The 20,254-nt window shown below is 45.8% G+C and overlaps 1 protein-coding gene across 4 annotated transcripts in view; it reads left to right on the forward strand.

Annotated features, from left to right (window-relative positions):
* Positions 1–20,254, forward strand: part of VTI1A (vesicle transport through interaction with t-SNAREs 1A) — a 508,838-nt gene that overhangs the window by 172,167 nt on the left and 316,417 nt on the right. For all 4 annotated transcript variants that reach the window (XM_069754293.1, XM_069754291.1, XM_069754294.1 and 1 more), the window contains one exon: positions 5,685–5,769. In XM_069754293.1, the coding sequence (XP_069610394.1) occupies positions 5,685–5,769 (85 nt within the window). The remainder of the gene's footprint in view (positions 1–5,684; positions 5,770–20,254) is intronic.

Below are 20,254 nucleotides of genomic sequence, written 5' to 3' on the forward strand. Positions count from 1 at the left end.
TTTCCTGTATCTAAGTGCATCGTTGTTGTCATTCAAACTTGCAATTTGTCCCACAAAAACCAGCCCTCATAAGGCTATACTGACAGAAACACAAAAAAAGTAATGGCTCTTGGAAGAAAGGGATGAAAAAATAAATGTGCAAACACAGAAAATTGCCATGTCAGAAGAGGTTAATGGGCTTAACAAAGAAAGATGTAATTCTCACGTTAAGGTTATGTTCACACGTTGCATTTTTGCTGCCTTTTTAATGCAATTTTTTAAGCTGTGTTTCACAGTACCAGCAAAGTCTATAAAATTTCTGAAATCTCATGCACACACATTGGTTTTATTTTCCTGACTGATATGAAAAATGCAGCATGCCACTTCTTTCAGCGTTTTTTCACACATTGGAAACATGGGTAAGCGCAAAAAGGCAGCAAAGAACGCAGGTAACAGTTTGCTACATTTTTTACGTTTTTGGTGTAAAAACCTAAGGAAGTTAAATCTTGCTTTTTTGGGCCACTAAACTTTATCAGTATTCACAAGAGACAATAAAAACACAGTAAAAACTCAGCAAAACCTGCGTTTTGTTAGTGTCAAGAGAGCTGGTTTTGCCTGTGGAAAAAATGCAGCAATAACGCAACGTGTGAACATAGCTTTATTGATGCCCCGCAGCTCCGTTTCTACATTTAACCTGTTCCCACAAGTGCAGGATTCTGTGGTTGACCAGATGACAGAGAATTCCAACCCACGAAAACTAGTATAGCTGACAGTGATAGGTGGCATGAAAGATAAGCTTGGCACACACTCAGTGGAATGCAGTGAGAGATTTTAATGAAGAGAGTACATACAGGGTTGACGTTTCGGTCAAACATAGACCTTCATCAATGTACCTCTCAAAAAAACAGATTATAGTGGGTCACTATGGAGATAGTACGTAGAAACCCTGCTTGCTGCAGAGGAATGGAAAGAGGATGGACGGCACAGGTGCCAGAAGTGGAGACGGACTCCCTGGACTAGCGGCGGAAACCGCGTCCGTCTCCACTTCTGGCACCTGTGCCGTCCATCCTCTTTCCATTCCTCTGCAGCAAGCAGGGTTTCTACGTACTATCACCGTAGTGACCCACTATAATCTGTTGTTTTTTTGAGAGGTACATTGATGAAGGTCTATGTTTGACCGAAACGTCAACCCTGTATGTACTCTCTTCATTAAAATATCTCACTGCATTCCACTGAGTGTGTGCCAAGCTTATCTTTCATATTATATGGTTTGGGCGCCTACTTGAGCACCACTATATTTAAGCTGTGCCGACGGCTATCTATCTACAGTGATAGGTGGCAGACAGCTACTTTGTTTTTTTACAAACTGAAATTAGAGCAAATACAGGAGAGTTTAGGAGTAGATGCCACCTGGGGAACTGCCATAGGAATATTACGATGCACTGGATGACTGCATGGCCGAGAAGCCCATCCCATGAGGACTAGTATGGCCAACAAGAGTAGGTGCCAGGGAGAACTGTGATAGGAAGATCAGGATGCACTGGGTGACCGAACGACAGAGAAACTCCTCCCATGAGGACTAGTATGGCCGACAAGAGTAGGTGCCAGGGAAACTGATTGGAAGATCAGGATGCACTGGATGACTGGACGACAGAAAAACTCCTCCCATGAGGACTAGTATGGCCGACAACAGTAGGTGTCAGGGAAACTGATTGGAAGATCAGGATGCATTGGCTAACCAGACGACAGAGAAGCTCCTCCCATGAGGACTAGCATGGCCGACGAGTAGGTGCCAGGGAGAACTGTGATAGGATGATCAGGATGGACTGGATGACCGGACAACAGAGAAACGCCTCCCATGAGGACTAATATGGCCAACAAAAGAAGGTGCCAGGGAGAACTGTGATAGGAAGATCAGGATGCATTGGGTGACCGGACAACAGAGAAACCCCTCCCATGAGGACTAGCATGGCCGACGAGTAGGTGCCAGGGAGAACTGTGATAGGATGATCAGGATGCACTGGGTGACCGGACGACAGAAAAACACCTCCCATAAGGATTAGTATGGCCGACAACAGTAGGTGCCAGGGAGAACTGTGATAAGATGATCAGGATGCACTGGGTGACCGGATGACAGAAAAACTCCCATGAGGACTAGCATGGCCGACAACAGTAGGTGCCAGGGAAACTGTGATAGGAAGATCCGGATACACTGGGTGACCGGACAACAGAGAAGCCCATCCCATGAGGACTAATATGACCGACAAGAGTAGGTGCCAGGGAGAACTGTGATAGGATGATCAGGATGCACTGGGTGACCGGACAACAGAGAAACTCCTCCCATGAGGACTAGCATGGCCGACGAGTAGGTGCCAGGGAGAACTGTGATAGGATGATCAGGATGCACTGGGTGACCGGACGACAGAAATACTCCTCCCATGAGGACTAGTATAGCCGACAACATTAGGTGCCAGGGAAACTGTGATAGGAAGATCAGGATACACTGGGTGACTGGACGACAGAGAAACGCCTCCCATGAGGACTAGTATGGCTGACAACAGTAGGTGCCAGGAAAACTGTGATAGGAAGATCAGGATACACTGGGTGACCGGATGACAGAGAAGCCCATTCCATGAGGACTAATATGACCGACAAGAGTAGGTGTCAGGGAGAACTGATAGGATGATCAGGATGCACTGGGTGACCGGACGATAGAGAAGCCCATCCCATGAGGACTAATATGGCCGACAAGAGTAGGTGTCAGGGAGAACTGTGATAGGAAGGTCATTGTGCCCTTGGTAACCAGACAACAGAAAAGCCCATCCCATGAGGACTACCGTAGTATGGCTGACAAGAGTAGGTGCACTGCCGAGAAGCCCATCTCATGAGGACTAGTATGGCTGACAGTGATAGGTGGCAGACAGCTACTTTATTTTTTGGAAACTGAATTTAGAGCAAATACAGGAGAGTTTAGGAGTAGGTGCCACCTGGGGAACTGCCATAGGAATATTAGGATGCACTGGATGACTGCATGGCCGAGAAGCCCATCCCATGAGGACTAGTGTTGTGAATTCTGTTGTCAAGCTCCCTCCGGTGGTCATGAATGGTACTTCGGCTGGTTCTGTCCATGGGCTTCCTCTGGTGGGTGTGAGTGGAGCTGCGGCTTCTGAGTTTCCTTCCACAGCTGACGAGGTTAATTTGTTAGCTGGCTGCTCTATTTAACTCCACCTAGATCATTGCTCCATGCCACCTGTCAATGTTCCAGTATTGGTCTTGTTCTCTCCTGGATCGTTCTTGTGACCTGTCTTCCCAGCTGAAGCTAAGTTTCTGCTTGTTTTTCTCTGGTTTGCTATTTTTCTGTCCAGCTTGCTATTTTGATTTTTGTCTTGCTTGCTGGAAGCTCTGGGACGCAGAGGGAGCGCCTCCGCACCGTGAGTCGGTGCGGAGGGTCTTTTTGCGCCCTGTGCGTGGTCTTTTTGTAGGTTTTTGTGCTGACCGCAAAGTTACCTTTCCTATCCTCTGTCTGTTCAGTAAGTCGGGCCTCACTTTGCTAAATCTATTTCATCTCTGTGTTTGTAATTTTCATCTTTACTCAGTCATTATATGTGGGGGGCTGCCTTTTCCTTTGGGGAATTTCTCTGAGGCAAGGTAGGCTTTATTTTTCTATCTCTAGGGCTAGCTAGTTTCTTAGGCTGTGCCGAGTTGCATAGGGAGCGTTAGGAGCAATCCATGGCTATTTCTAGTGTGTTTGATAGGATTAGGAATTGCGGTCAGCAGAGTTCCCACGTCTCAGAGCTCGTCCTATATTATTAGTAACTATCAGGTCATTCCGTGTGCTCTTAACCACCAGGTCCATTATTGTCCTGACCACCAGGTCATAACAGACTAGTATGGCCAACAAGAGTAGGTGCCAGGGAGAACGGTGATAGGAAGATCAGGATGCACTGGGTGACCGGACGACAGAGAAGCCCATCCCATGAGGACTAATATGACCGACAAGAGTAGGTACCAGGGAGAACTGTGATAGGATAATCAGGATGCACTGGGTGACCGGACGACAGAGAAACTCCTCCCATGAGGACTAGTATGGCCAACAAGAGTAGGTGCCAGGGAGAACTTTGATAGGAAGGTCATTGTGCCCTTGGTAACCAGACAACAGAAAAGCCCATCCCAGGAGGACTACCGTAGTATGGCCGACAAGAGTAGGTGCACTGCCGAGAAGCCCATCTCATGAGGACTAGTATGGCTGACAGTGATAGGTGGCAGACAGCTACTTTCTTTTTTGGAAACTGAATTTAGAGCGAGTACAGGAGGGTTTACAAAACGAGGCAGCCCATAGGGGGTGAGGAGCACTGCAAACGCTAATTACTTTGGCTGGAGGAATCCTGTAAATAAGGGGAGTTCTTAAGATGGCGGTGTTTGCAAATGAACAGGAGTTACTTTCAGTGATACAGAGTGGAGAAACTCCAGACCAGGCATTTCTTGTTTCATCTCCTGGATTGACCCCAACCTCTTAGGGTACCGTCACACTATACCATTTCGATCGCTACGACGGTACGATTCGTGACGTTCCAGCGATATCGTTACGATATCGCTGTGTCTGACACGCAGCAGCGATCAGGGATCCTGCTGAGAATCGTACGTCGTAGCAGATCGTATGGAACTTTCTTTCATCGCTGGATCTCCCGCTGTCATCGCTAGATCGGTGTGTGTGTGTGACACTGATCTAGCGATGCGATCTAGCGATGCGTTCGCTTGTAACCAGGGTAAACATCGGGTTACTAAACGCAGGGCCGCGCTTAGTAACCCGATGTTTACCCTGGTTACAAGCGTAAAACTAAAAAAAAAAAACAGCACATACTTACATTCTGGTGTCCGTCAGGTCCCTTGCCGTCTGCTTCCCGCACTGTGACTGCCGGCCGTAAAGTGAAAGCAGAGCACAGCGGCTGTGCTTTCACTTTCACTTTACGGCCGGCAGTCAGTGAGTGCGGGAAGCAGACGGCAAGGGACCTGACGGACATCAGAATGTAAGTATGTGCTGTTTGTTTTTTTTTAGTTTTACGCTTGTAACCAGGGTAAACATCGGGTTACTAAGCGCGGTCCTGCACTTAGTAACCCGATGTTTACCCTGGTTACCCGTGGACTTCGGCATCGTTGGTCGCTGGAGAGCTGTCTGTGTGACAGCTCCCCAGCGACCACACTACGATTTACCTACGATCACGGCCAGGTCATATCGCTGGTCGTGATCGTAGGTAAATCGTATAGTGTGACGGTACCCTTAATGTATGAACCCTTCAGAGCGGGGGCACTGGTGATAACGATGCCTCAGATGCCGCCTGGGAGTGTCAGATATGGAGGCTGCATCTGGAGTCCTAATTATTAAGTATCAAGATAAAAAATAGGATAATTTGCCACCGAGAACCGTTGAGCATTGAAAGTCTTTTGCATCTTTAAAGTAAGCCAAAGGGTTTAATTCGTACCTAGCGGAGGCCCTCACCCACCTTCTGTATCGATCACAGGCTCCTGCACCCGCGGGGGGGACTTGTTCTGGCTTAACACTTGAAAGACTTTGCCTCCTTCCAGAGTTTTACATTCTAACATTTTAATTGATTAATTAAAGAAGCGACATTGGTGATCCTCCACCTGACACCTTTGTTTGATCCTTGCAAAACTTGCGTTTTATTTTGTTCTTCTTTTTTTTGCAGAGGGCTCATCTGCTGGATAACACAGAGAAGCTGGAGAGGTCATCGCGGAGGCTGGAAGCCGGATACCAGATAGCGGTGGAGACCGGTAAGTGTCATGATGTCCAGGAAACAGACTTGCTTATACAAGAAGATTCTGTAGTAGGAAGGGGGATTACATGTCCCGTAATGGGGGCCCTCTCCAACCACAGTGACTACGATGGGCTTAGAGTTTTTACATAATGTTATACCTTGTGGTTTGAGTTTTCATTTTGTTCCTTTATTACTGGGATAATTTTTTACTTGATTTATCTGCAGTCCTGGGACCCTTTTACTCTTTGGTTACAGGGACCTGAAACAAGACTGTTAAATATGGGGACTCATTCTACTGTGCATCAAATAATGCAGGCCTTTCTGGTATGGAGGGGCAGTCTACTGTGCAGCAAATAATGCAGGTCTTCAGTATGGAGGGACAGTCTCCTGTGCAGCAGATAATGCAGGTCTTCAGTATGGAGGGACAGTCTCCTGTGCAGCAGATAATGCAAGTCTGCAGTATGGAGGGACAGTCTACTGTGCAGCAGATAATACAAGTCTGCAGTATGGAGGAACAGTCTACTGTGCAGCAAATAATGCAGGTCTTCAGTATGGAGGGACAGTCTCCTGTGCGGCAGATAATGCAGGTCTTCAGTATGGAGGGACAGTCTCCTGTGCAGCAGATAATATAAGTCTGCAGTAACATAGTAACATAGTTAGTAAGGCCGAAAAAAGCCATTTGTCCATCCAGTTCAGCCTATATTCCATCATAATAAATCCCCAGATCTACGTCCTTCTACAGAACCTAATAATTGTATGATACAATATTGTTCTGCTCCAGGAAGACATCCAGGCCTCTCTTGAACCCCTCGACTGAGTTCGCCATCACCACCTCCTCAGGCAAGCAATTCCAGATTCTCACTGCCCTAACAGTAAAGAATCCTCTTCTATGTTGGTGGAAAAACCTTCTCTCCTCCAGACGCAAAGAATGCCCCCTTGTGCCCGTCACCTTCCTTGGTATAAACAGATCCTCAGCGAGATATTTGTATTGTCCCCTTATATACTTATACATGGTTATTAGATCGCCCCTCAGTCGTCTTTTTTCTAGACTAAATAATCCTAATTTCTCTAATCTATCTGGGTATTGTAGTTCTCCCATCCCCTTTATTAATTTTGTTACCCTCCTTTGTACTCTCTCTAGTTCCATTATATCCTTCCTGAGCACCGGTGCCCAAAACTGGACACAGTACTCCATGTGCGGTCTAACTAGGGATTTGTACAGAGGCAGTATAATGCTCTCATCATGTGTATACGGACCTCTTTTAATGCACCCCATGATCCTGTTTGCCTTGGCAGCTGCTGCCTGGCACTGGCTGCTCCAGGTAAGTTTATCATTAACTAGGATCCCCAAGTCCTTCTCCCTGTCAGATTTACCCAGTGGTTTCCCATTCAGTGTGTAATGGTGATATTGATTCCTTCTTCCCATGTGTATAACCTTACATTTATCATTGTTAAACCTCATCTGCCACCTTTCAGCCCAAGTTTCCAACTTATCCAGATCCATCTGTAGCAGAATACAGTATGGAGGGACAGTCTACTGTGCAGCAAATAAAGCAGGTCTTCAGTATGGAGGAGGGACAGTCTAGTGTGCAGCAGATAATGCAAGTCTGCATTATGGAAGAAGCACAGTCTACTGTGCAGCAGATAATGCAAGTCTGCAGTATGGAGGAGGGACAGTCTAGTGTGCAGCAGATAATGCAAGTCTGCAGTATGGAGGAGGGACAGTCTACTGTGCAGCAGATAATACAAGTCTGCAGTATGGAAGGACAGTCTACTGTGCAATAGATAATGCAAGTCTGCAGTATGGAGGAGGGACAGTCTAGTGTGCAGCAGATAATGCAAGTCTGCAGTATGGAGGAGGGACAGTCTACTGTGCAGCAGATAATACAAGTCTGCAGTATGGAAGGACAGTCTACTGTGCAATAGATAATGCAAGTCTGCAGTATGGAGGAGGGACAGTCTACTGTGCAGCAGATAATGCAAGTCTGCAGTATGGATGAGGGACAGTCTACTGTGCAGCAGATAATACAAGTCTGCAGTATAGAGAGGCAGGCTGTTGTGCAGCAGATAGTACTTTCTGTGCAGAATGAAGAGGTAGTTTGTTCTATAGCACGTAATTCACCTCTGACCATCTGAATTTGAGCGCAGCTCTGGATGTGACTGGAGAACAGGACATGATACAGTGAGTTGGGAAAGGAATATGTTTGTTTTGCTCTTGCAGAACCAAATTAGAAGTAATAATGAATGAATCTCAGCGTCACGTTTGCATACGTCTCCCCGGCATCGCACTAATCAGCTGTCAACGGTGCGCAGGTTCTGGGTAAAGCGCGGAGCAGTTTTGTTCCGTAATGTGGAAATTAGCGATCTGTCATTACTGGGGGTTTGACACTCGGTTTCCGCTAGTGGTGGGCTCAGTCAGAAATCGCGCACCTACGAGACAACCCCGCACGTCACATGGACGGGATATGTGATGACTCCGGTGCAAAGTCTGACGACAATCGGTATTTTTGCATTTACGATTCAGATGTTCATTAAAAATAAGAAAAAGAATCTTTCCACAATATTTGATTTAAAGAAAATGCTAATTTACGAAACCTGTCTTGGCTGTTATTGTGCATTTCCCACTCAGCTGTTATTTCCAAGAATTTCGATAAAGCAAAACTCTCACAGCGGTTTCGCCATTCCATTATAAAGTTCACCAAATCTGCATCAGATAACAGAAGTCTGTGCAGTATGGAGGGGCAGTCTCCTGTACATCATATAATACAAGTCTGTGCAGAATGGAGGGGCAGTCTCCTGTACATCATATAATACAAGTCTGTGCAGAATGGAGGGGCAATCTACTGTACATCATATAATACAAGTCTGTGCAGAATGGAGGGGCAGTCTATTGTACATCATGTAATACAAGTCTGTGCAGAATGGAGGGGCAGTCTCCTGTACATCATATAATACAAGTCTGTGCAGAATGGAGGGGCAGTCTACTGTACATCATATAATACAAGTCTGTGCAGAATGGAGGGGCAGTCTATTGTACATCATGTAATACAAGTCTGTGCAGAATGGAGGGGCAATCTACTGTACATCATATAATACAAGTCTGTGCAGAATGGAGGGGCAGTCTACTGTACATCATATAATACAAGTCTGTGCAGAATGGAGGGGCAGTCTCCTGTACATCATATAATACAAGTCTGTGCAGAATGGAGGGGCAGTCTCCTGTACATCATATAATACAAGTCTGTGCAGAATGGAGGGGCAATCTACTGTACATCATATAATACAAGTCTGTGCAGAATGGAGGGGCAGTCTATTGTACATCATGTAATATAAGTCTGTGCAGAATGGAGGGGCAGTCTCCTGTACATCATATAATACAAGTCTGTGCAGAATGGAGGGGCAATCTACTGTACATCATATAATACAAGTCTGTGAAGAATGGAGGGGAAGTCTACTGTACATCATATAATACAAGTCTGTGCAGAATGGAGGGGCAATCTACTGTACATCATATAATACAAGTCTGTGCAGAATGGAGGGGCAGTCTCCTGTACATCATATAATACAAGTCTGTGCAGAATGGAGGGGAAGTCTACTGTACATCATATAATACAAGTCTGTGCAGAATGGAAGGGCAATCTACTGTACATCATGTAATATAAGTTTGTGCGGAATGGAGGGGCAATCTACTGTACATCTTATAATACAAGTCTGTGCAGAATGGAGGAGCAGTCTACTGTACATCATGGTCACCGTGGGGATGCTCGCTCACTGTGGGGATGCATGGTCACCGTGGGGATGCACGCTCACTGTGGGGATGCACTCTCACCGTGGGGATGCACGCTCACTGTGGGTATGCACGCTCACCGTGGGGATGCTCGCTTACTGTGGGGATGCATGGTCACCGTGGGGATGCTCTCTGACTGTGGGGATGCATGGTCACCGTGGGGATGCTCTCTGACTGTGGGGATGCACGCTCACTGTGGTGATGCAAGCTTATCGTGGGGATGCAAGCTCACCGTGGGGATGCACGCTCACCGTGGGGATGCACGCTCACCGTGGGGATGCACGCTCACCGTGGGGATGCACGCTCACTGTGGGTATGCACGCTCACCGTGGGGATGCTCGCTTACTGTGGGGATGCATGGTCACCGTGGGGATGCTCTCTGACTGTGGGGATGCACGCTCACCGTGGTGATGCAAGCTTATCGTGGGGATGCAAGCTCACCGTGGGGATGCACGCTCACCGTGGGGATGCACGCTCACCGTGGGGATGCACGCTCACCGTGGGGATGCATGGTCACCGTGGGGATGCTCTCTCACTGTGGGGATGCACGCTCACCGTGGTGATGCAAGCTTATCGTGGGGATGCAAACTCACCGTGGGGATGCACGCTCACCGTGGGGATGCACGCTCACTGTGAGGACGCAGGCTCACTGCAAGGATGCATATCACCTTCTGGGTCCTCATCATTTTACGGCGCTGTTACCCAGCGGTGTCCGGGGATAGAGGAATGTGAAGGTTGCGTTTTCCTGGTGGGTTTCTTGTGCGGCTGGGTGTGCCATTGGTGTGATTGTACGACCGTGCCGTTGTCGCCCGCCACAGGAACTGTGACATAAGAGCAGACCTGTCAATCACGGTGGCCCACCCACAAGCGGCTGCCGGCAGTGTAATCTCTAGGGGCCGTACAGCCGTGAACGGCACGAGATTTGGGCATTTTTCTCACTAGGTGTGGACAGCATGCTGCATTGTTCCCATGTTTACGGGGACTGATGGGGACTGTAGATTGTGAGTCCCAATGGAGACAGTGCCGATGATACAGCGCTGCGGACTATGTATAGTAAATAGTCTCCTCTCCCCCTGGTGCTCGGCCTTTATCGGCCGCACGGTTTCGGTATCTCCTTGCACTTTTCTGCTGTCCTGGTCGTCGTGTTGGACTAATTAAAGCCTCCCGGACTGGGCATGGTTCGGCCGTCCTGCGCTCCCGCTTTTGACTTCCTCCACTTCCTTCCCAGTGAGATCCTGCAGGACTGTTCCTCTGTGTAAGTTCAGCCTTTGCTTTACTACATGGCGGAGCCTTTGCTGTAAAGAGCAGGCATCGCTCCTCACTAAAAGGCCTCCTTCCCCTTCCTTTTATGCCTACTCTAACTTTGAAACCAGTTTTCAAAGATGGTCTTGGCGCTACCCTCCCATCGCACAGACGTCTGAAGTAACAGACAAAAAAAAGGAAAATTCTACCCGGATTTTGATGGAAAAGCTTCATCTGACAGGTAACAGCATGGTAGACGTCTCATTTCAAAGGTCGCTGCGATGGGAGGAAGAGAATGTCTGCCTCGCCTGGAAATTGTAAGTGAGAAGGACGAGAACAATATTTATATCCCCGCTGAGCCGGAGCTGCCGAGCCTTTCCCAGGGGGACGCTGACTAGGAAGGGCGTCACCCGAATCATGGGTGCCGAAAACAAGCTACGCACCACGCAATCCAGGCCACAGGCGGAACGCTAGCGGACGCACACGATCATTGTCAGCAGCGCCAGCTTTTGTGTTTTCTTTGTATAGAGTTATTTTTTTCCCAGAGATTATGAAAAGGCTCATGAATAAACCTGTGCGTATGCTGCGCATACAGATACACTTATGCGTATGCTCATACAGTTGTACGTACGGATGCTCATACAGATACACATGGACGTATGCATGCTCCTACAGATACACATGTATGTACGCATGCTCATACAGATGCACATACGTATGCATGCTCCTACAGATACACATGTACGTACGCATGCTCATACAGATACACATGTACGTACGCATGCTCATACAGATACATATGGACGTACGCATGCTCATACAGATATACATGTACGTAAGCATGCTCATACAGATACACATACGTATGCATGCTCCTACAGATACACATGGACGTATACATGCTCATACAGATACACATGAACGTACCCATGTTCATACAGATACACATGTACGTACGCATTCTCATACAGATACATATGGACGTACGCATGCTCATACAGATATACATGTACGTAAGCATGCTCATACAGATACACATACGTATGCATGCTCCTACAGATACACATGGACGTATACATGCTCATACAGATACACATGTACGTACGCATGCTCATACAGATACACATGTACGTACGCATGCTCATACAGATACATATGGACGTACGCATGCTCATACAGATACACATGGACGTATACATGCTCATACAGATACACATGGATGTATGCATGCTCATACAGATACACATGTACGTACGCATGCTCATACAGATACATATGGACGTACGCATGCTCATACAGATATACATGTACGTAAGCATGCTCATACAGATACACATACGTATGCATGCTCCTACAGATACACATGGACGTATACATGCTCATACAGATACACATGTACGTACGCATGCTCATACAGATACATATGGACGTACGCATGCTCATACAGATATACATGTACGTAAGCATGCTCATACAGATACACATACGTATGCATGCTCCTACAGATACACATGGACGTATACATGCTCATACAGATACACATGGATGTATGCATGCTCATACAGATACACATGTACGTACGCATGCTCATGCAGATACATATGGACGTATGCATGTTCATACAGATACACATGTATGTACGCATGCTCATACAGATACATATGGACGTACGCATGTTCATACAGATACATAGACGCATGCATGCTCATACAGATACACATGTACATACGTAAGTATATATACTTACACATGCAGATACAAATGTGTGCATGCACATGTCGTTACACATGCTCATAGATGTATGCATGGTCATACAGTTACACATGTACGTATGTATGCCCATACAGTTACACATGTACGTATGCATGTACTGTATATACCGTATATTTATGTATGCAGATACGGTTACACATGCTCATAGACGTATGCATGCTCATACAGGTGCACATGTGTGTATGAATGCTCATTACCATGTGAACAGACCCTTGACAACCTTCCTCTACTGACATTAAATTTGATGTGAAATATTATATAAGGGCGGCCGAGCTCCAAGCTTATTTCAGACCGATGTATTCGGCCATCATGTAACATTTGACCCCGGCCTGAGAAAGGCGAATGAGGCCGCTGAGACACGGGACTAATGCGCCAGTCTGCAGTGAGCTCGGAGCGCTGCGCCCTGCTTCTGATCTTACTACCCTTGTTTGATGGTCTGTCTGGGATCCGCCACCACGAGGGGCGCAGCCTGTTTTATCCTTCAGAAGCCAGGACTCGCTGCTCATATGCCAGACATGTGTGGTCAAGTGTCAGAGACGAGGGCACCGGGCCTGGGACACCTGCAGTCAGATACTGCGTCAGGTCTGCGGTGCTACCCCAATGCCATCCATGTACGTGCCGCCATATTGTGCAGACATGTGTGGTCAAGTGTCAGAGACGAGGGCACCGGGCCTGGGACACCTGCAGTCAGATACTGCGTCAGGTCTGCGGTGCTACCCCAATGCCATCCATGTACGTGCCGCCATATTGTGCAGACATGTGTGGTCACGTGACAGAGACGAGGGCACCGGGCCTGGGACACCTGCAGTCAGATACTGCGTCAGGTCTGCGGTGCTACCCCAATGCCATCCATGTACGTGCCGCCATATTGTGCAGACATGTGTGGTCACGTGACAGAGACGAGGGCACCGGGCCTGGGACACCTGCAGTCAGATACTGTCAGGTCTGCGGTGTTACCCCAGTGTCATCCATGTACGTGCCGCCATATTGTGCAGACGTGTGGTCACGTGTCAGAGAGGAGGGTACCGGGCCTGGGACACCTGCAGTCAGATACTACGTCAGGTCTGCGGTGTTCCCCAATGCCATCCATGTACGTGCCGCCATATTGTGCAGACATGTGTGGTCACGTGTCAGAGACGAGGGCACCGGGCCTGGGACACCTGCAGTCAGATACTGTCAGGTCTGCGGTGTTACCCCAGTGTCATCCATGTACGTGCCGCCATATTGTGCAGACATGTGTGGTCACGTGTCAGAGAGGAGGGTACCGGGCCTGGGACCCCTGCAGTCAGATACTACGTCAGGTCTGCGGTGTTCCCCAATGCCATCCATGTACGTGCCGCCATATTGTGCAGACATGTGTGGTCACGTGTCAGAGACGAGGGCATCGGGCCTGGGACACCTGCAGTCAGATACTACGTCAGGTCTGCGGTGTTAACCCAATGCCATCCATGTATGTGCCGCCATATTGTGCAGACATGTGTGGTCACGTGTCAGAGACGAGGGCACCGGGCCTGGGACACCTGCAGTCAGATACTACGTCAGGTCTGCGGTGTTCCCCAATGCCATCCATGTACGTGCCGCCATATTGTGCAGACATGTGTGGTCACGTGTCAGAGACGAGGGCACCGGGCCTGGGACACCTGCAGTCAGATACTGCGTCAGGTCTGCGGTGTTACCCCAGTGTCATCCATGTACGTGCCGCCATATTGTGCAGACATGTGTGGTCACGTGTCAGAGACGAGGGCACCGGGCCTGGGACACCTGCAGTCAGATACTACGTCAGGTCTGCGGTGTTCCCCAATGCCATCCATGTACGTGCCGCCATATTGTGCAGACATGTGTGGTCACGTGTCAGAGACGAGGGCACCGGGCCTGGGACACCTGCAGTCAGATACTACGTCAGGTCTGCGGTGTTACCCCAATGCCATCCATGTACATGCCGCCATATTGTGCAGACATGTGTGGTCACGTGTCAGAGACGAGGGCACCGGGCCTGGGACACCTGCAGTCAGATACTACGTCAGGTCTGCGGTGTTACCCCAATGCCATCCATGTACATGCCGCCATATTGTGCAGACATGTGTGGTCACGTGTCAGAGACGAGGGCCCCGGGCCTGGGACACCTGCAGTCAGATACTGTCAGGTCTGCGGTGTTCCCCAATGCCATCCATGTACGTGCCGCCATATTGTGCAGACATGTGTGGTCACGTGTCAGAGACGAGGGCACCGGGCCTGGGACACCTGCAGTCAGATACTGTCAGGTCTGCGGTGTTACCCCAGTGCCATCCATGTACGTGCCGCCATATTGTGCAGACATGTGTGGTCACGTGTCAGAGACGAGGGCACCGGGCCTGGGACACCTGCAGTCAGATACTGTCAGGTCTGCGGTGTTACCCCAGTGTCATCCATGTACGTGCCGCCATATTGTGCAGACATGTGTGGTCACGTGTCAGAGACGAGGGCACCGGGCCTGGGACACCTGCAGTCAGATACTATCAGGTCTGCGGTGTTACCCCAGTGTCATCCATGTACGTGCCGCCATATTGTGCAGACATGTGTGGTCACGTGTCAGAGACGAGGGCACCGGGCCTGGGACACCTGCAGTCAGATACTATCAGGTCTGCGGTGTTACCCCAGTGTCATCCATGTACGTGCCGCCATATTGTGCAGCAGTGGACAGAGATCGCCAGCCATCATTGCTCCCTGCTCCCATTGGGAACCACAAAATCCAAGTGAATCCAGCAGTGGAGGCTTTTTGGGGATTTTTGGTTGATTTTGAGCTGTAGACGCCATTGTGGAGGAGCGTGAGCCGACCACCCAGCCGTGAGGCCATACACTCATTGGCTTTATGCTACCGGTGCACTTTGATTGGGATCTTCCGGGGGTCTCTAGAGATGGTAATCTTGAGTCTGAGCCCAGTGCGGAGTCGTTTGGTTTTTTGGGGTGTAGGGCTGATTGGGGGTCCCTCCTCCCTCTGTCCATTCCTTGCTCTCTCCAGATGGTATAATGGAGTGGCCTGTATACTGGGCGCTGTGGGATCGCGCCGTACGGACGGATCACTTATCTGCCATCGCAGCACTGGATACAGCAGAGATCACAACAGATCAAGAAATCGTCTTCTTAGGAGTTTTATCCTAATTTTTTTAAAGTGCCAAATCTGCAGAATCGGAGCGAATCACCGGCGTGAACGGAGACTTTATGTTAATTCGACCTATTTTCCTACTAACTCCTCACTGATCCATGGCCCTTTGTATCCGCTGAGTGACATGTGCAGCTGTCGGGGCATCACTTACAGAGCGCGCTGTCCGCGGATGTGCAGAAGTCGGGGGTGCGCCTGTGGCACCGAGCGCTCACTTTGTGTAAACTGCTGTTTAATCGTTTTATGACTCCCCGGCGCTCGGAGAGCAGCTCTGGTACCTACATGTGTCATCCTAACACATTCCCTTTCATTCCGCACATTACCCACCTGTCTTCTACAGGATTGTTATATTTAGACACTTGCCTCGATTCTCCACCTGCGCTACATCTACCCCCTGGGGCACATCACACACATTCAGGTGAGGCTCTCACTGCACTTAATGAGTTACCTGCAGTAACTATACGTGGCGGTATTCATTGTAAGTGATGGAGAGCGGATAATGATGGGGCTGATACCTGCAGCAGTGATGACCAGCTGCATAATAACAAACGATATTTGCTGTAATTATTGTCACATGACAGACCAACATTAACGATGTAGGTATTTCTGCATCGTGCAAAATAAAATCTATAGAAAAACCTATATAGTTACCGTGATATCAAAAAGACAAAAGATTCTAGGAGTGATACCGTTACTGGCTAATCAGAAAATGTTATGTGCTGCTCTAAGAGGCATCAGCCCATCCACCCAAATGTCCTGTTCTCACATCTCTACATGTTGTGCTCTTGTCCCAGTCATTCACCTGTAAACCCGCCTGACGAAGGGATGATAATCTTTCTGGCTAGCCATAAAAAATATCAATACTGCCCCTATGTACAAGAATATAACTAATATAATACTGCTCCTATGTACAAGAATATAACTACTATAATACTGCCAATAGAATAGAACAACCTCCAGCACACATAAAAAAGGTGAGAAAAGTCTTGTCTTCAATTCACAATGATGCAATTTTATTCATTAATTCTGGGGGTTCACAGCCATGAAACAAAGTATAATGAGAGATTTTCCCAACGTTTCGACCGTAAAAAGGTCTTTATCAAGGGTACAATCTTTAGTGGTGAACAAGATAAGAAACGGCCTCCCCGAGCAGGGTACCACTAAAGATTGTACCCTTGATAAAGACCTTTTTACGGTCGAAACGTTGGGAAAATCTCTCATTATACTTTGTTTCATGGCTGTGAACCCCCAGAATTAATGAATAAAATTGCATCATTGTGAATTGAAGACAAGACTTTTCTCACCTTTTTTATGTGTGCTGGAGGTTGTTCTATTCTATTGACTTTATTTTTTTCCTCCTAAGCACCTACTTGTATTGAGTGCAAAGTGATCCTGATTATTCATACTATAATACTGCCCCTATGTACAAGAATATAACTACTATAATACTGCCCCCTATGTACAAGAATATAACTACTATAATACTGCCCCCTATGTACAAGAATATAACTACTATAATACTGCCCCCTATGTACAAGAATATAACTACAATAATACTGCCCCTATGCACAAGAATATAACTACTATAATACTGCTCCCTTTGTACAAGAATATAACTACTATAATACTGCACCCTATGTACAAGAATATAACTACTATAATACTGCCCCTATGTACAAGAATATAACTACTATAATACTGCCCCATGTACTAGATTATAACTACTATATAACTGCTTCTATGTACAAGAATATAGCTACTATAATACTGCTCCTATGTACAAGAATGTAACTACTATAATACTGCTCCTATGTACAAGAATATAGCTACTATAATACTGCTCCTATGTACAAGAATATAACTACTATAATACTGCTCCTATGTACAAGAATATAGCTACTATAATACTGCTCCTATGTACAAGAATATAACTACTATAATACTGCTCATATGTACAAGAATATAGCTACTATAATACTGTTCCTATGTACAAGAATATAACTACTATAATACTGCCCCATGTACTAGAATATAACTACTATAATACTGCTCCTATGTACAAGAATATAACTACTATAATACTGCTCCTATGTACAAGAATATAACTACTATAATACTGCTCCTATGTACAAGAATATAACTACTATAATACTGCCCCATGTACTAGAATATAACTACTATAATACTGCCCCTATGTACAAGAATATAACTACTATAATACTGCCCCTATGTAAAAGAATATAACTACTATAATACTGCCCCTATGTACAAGAATATAATTACTATAATACTGCCCCCTATGTACAAGAATATAACTACTATAATACTGCCCCTATGTACAAGAATATAACTACTATAATACTGCCCCCTATGTACAAGAATATAACTACAATAATACTGCCCCTATGCACAAGAATATAACTACTATAATACTGCTCCCTTTGTACAAGAATATAACTACTATAATACTGCACCCTATGTACAAGAATATAACTACTATAATACTGCCCCTATGTACAAGAATATAACTACTATAATACTGCCCCATGTACTAGATTATAACTACTATAATACTGCTTCTATGTACAAGAATATAGCTACTATAATACTGCTCCTATGTACAAGAATATAACTACTATAATACTGCTCCTATGTACAAGAATATAACTACTATAATACTGCTCCTATGTACAAGAATATAACTACTATAATACTGCTCCTATGTACAAGAATATAGCTACTATAATACTGCTCCTATGTACAAGAATATAACTACTATAATACTGCTCATATGTACAAGAATATAGCTACTATAATACTGTTCCTATGTACAAGAATATAACTACTATAATACTGCCCCATGTACTAGAATATAACTACTATAATACTGCTCCTATGTACAAGAATATAACTACTATAATACTGCTCCTATGTACAAGAATATAACTACTATAATACTGCTCCTATGTACAAGAATATAACTACTATAATACTGCTCCTATGTACAAGAATATAACTACTATAATACTGCCCCATGTACTAGAATATAACTACTATAATACTGCCCCTATGTACAAGAATATAACTACTATAATACTGCCCCTATGTAAAAGAATATAACTACTATAATACTGCCCCTATGTACAAGAATATAATTACTATAATACTGCCCCTATGTACAAGAATATAACTACTATAATACTGCCCCTATGTACAAGAATATAACTACTATAACACTGCCCCTATGTACAAGAATATAACTACTATAATACTGCCCCCTATGTACAAGAATATAACTACTATAATACTGCTCCTATGTACAAGAATATAACTACTATAATACTGCTCCTATGTACAAGAATATAACTACTATAATACTGTCCCTATATACAAGAATATAACTACTATAATACTGTCCCTATATACAAGAATATAACTGCTATAATACTGCTCCTATGTACAAGAATATAACTACTATAATACTGCCCCTATATACAAGAATATAACTACTATAATACTGCCCCTATGTACAAGAATATAATTACTATAACACTGCTCCTATGTACAAGAATATAACAACTATAATACTGCTCCTATGTACAAGAATATAACTGCTATAATACTGCTCCTATGTACAAGAATATAACTACTATAATACTGCTCCTATGTACAAGAATATAACTACTATAATACTGCTCCTATGTACATGAATATAACTACTATAATACTGCTCCTATGTACAAGAATATAACTACTATAATACTGCTCCTATGTACAAGAATATAACTACTATAATACTGCTCCTATGTACAAGAATATAACTACTATAATACTGTCCCTATATACAAGAATATAACTACTATAATACTGCCCCTATGTACATGAATATAACTACTATAATACTGCTCCTATGTACATGAATATAACTACCATAATACTGTCGGTAACATTTACCCCTCCCACCCCAATTCGCATGTGTGTGCATGCAGGTTTTTGCAGCGTAAGGGTATGTGCACACGTATTCTTTTCCACTGCAGATTTTTCTGCAGCAGATTTGATAAATCTGCAGGGCAAATCGCTGCGTTTTTGCTGCAGATTTATCGCGGATTTACCACGGTTTTTCTGCGGTTTTGACTGCAGTTTTACAAGTGCTGTTTTCCATAGGAGCAGGTGTAAATCCGCTGTGGAAATCCGCAGAAAGAAGTGACATGCTGCGGAATGTAATCCGTTGCGTTTCCGTGCGTTTCTTTCCGCAGCATGTGCGCAGCGTTTTTGTTTTCCCATAGGTTTGCATTGTACTGTAAACTCATGGGAAACTGCTGTGGGCCCGCAGCTGCAGAAACCCTGCGGATCCGCAGCATTTTCCGCAGCGTGTGCACATACCCATAATCTATGAACCTTTTTATAACTTCTATATGTTACTGCGCTCCCTAGTAAGAAGAATTTGAACTGATATGCAAACGAGCCGTTAAATGCTTAGGGCGTGAAATTGCACTTAAAAGGGTTGTCCTGTACTATTTTATTTTTATTTCTTTTAATCTAAAAACTATCAGCCTGACA

This window comes from Ranitomeya imitator, chromosome 2 (genome assembly GCF_032444005.1).
Source record: "Ranitomeya imitator isolate aRanImi1 chromosome 2, aRanImi1.pri, whole genome shotgun sequence".
Lineage (NCBI taxonomy): Eukaryota > Metazoa > Chordata > Amphibia > Anura > Dendrobatidae > Ranitomeya > Ranitomeya imitator.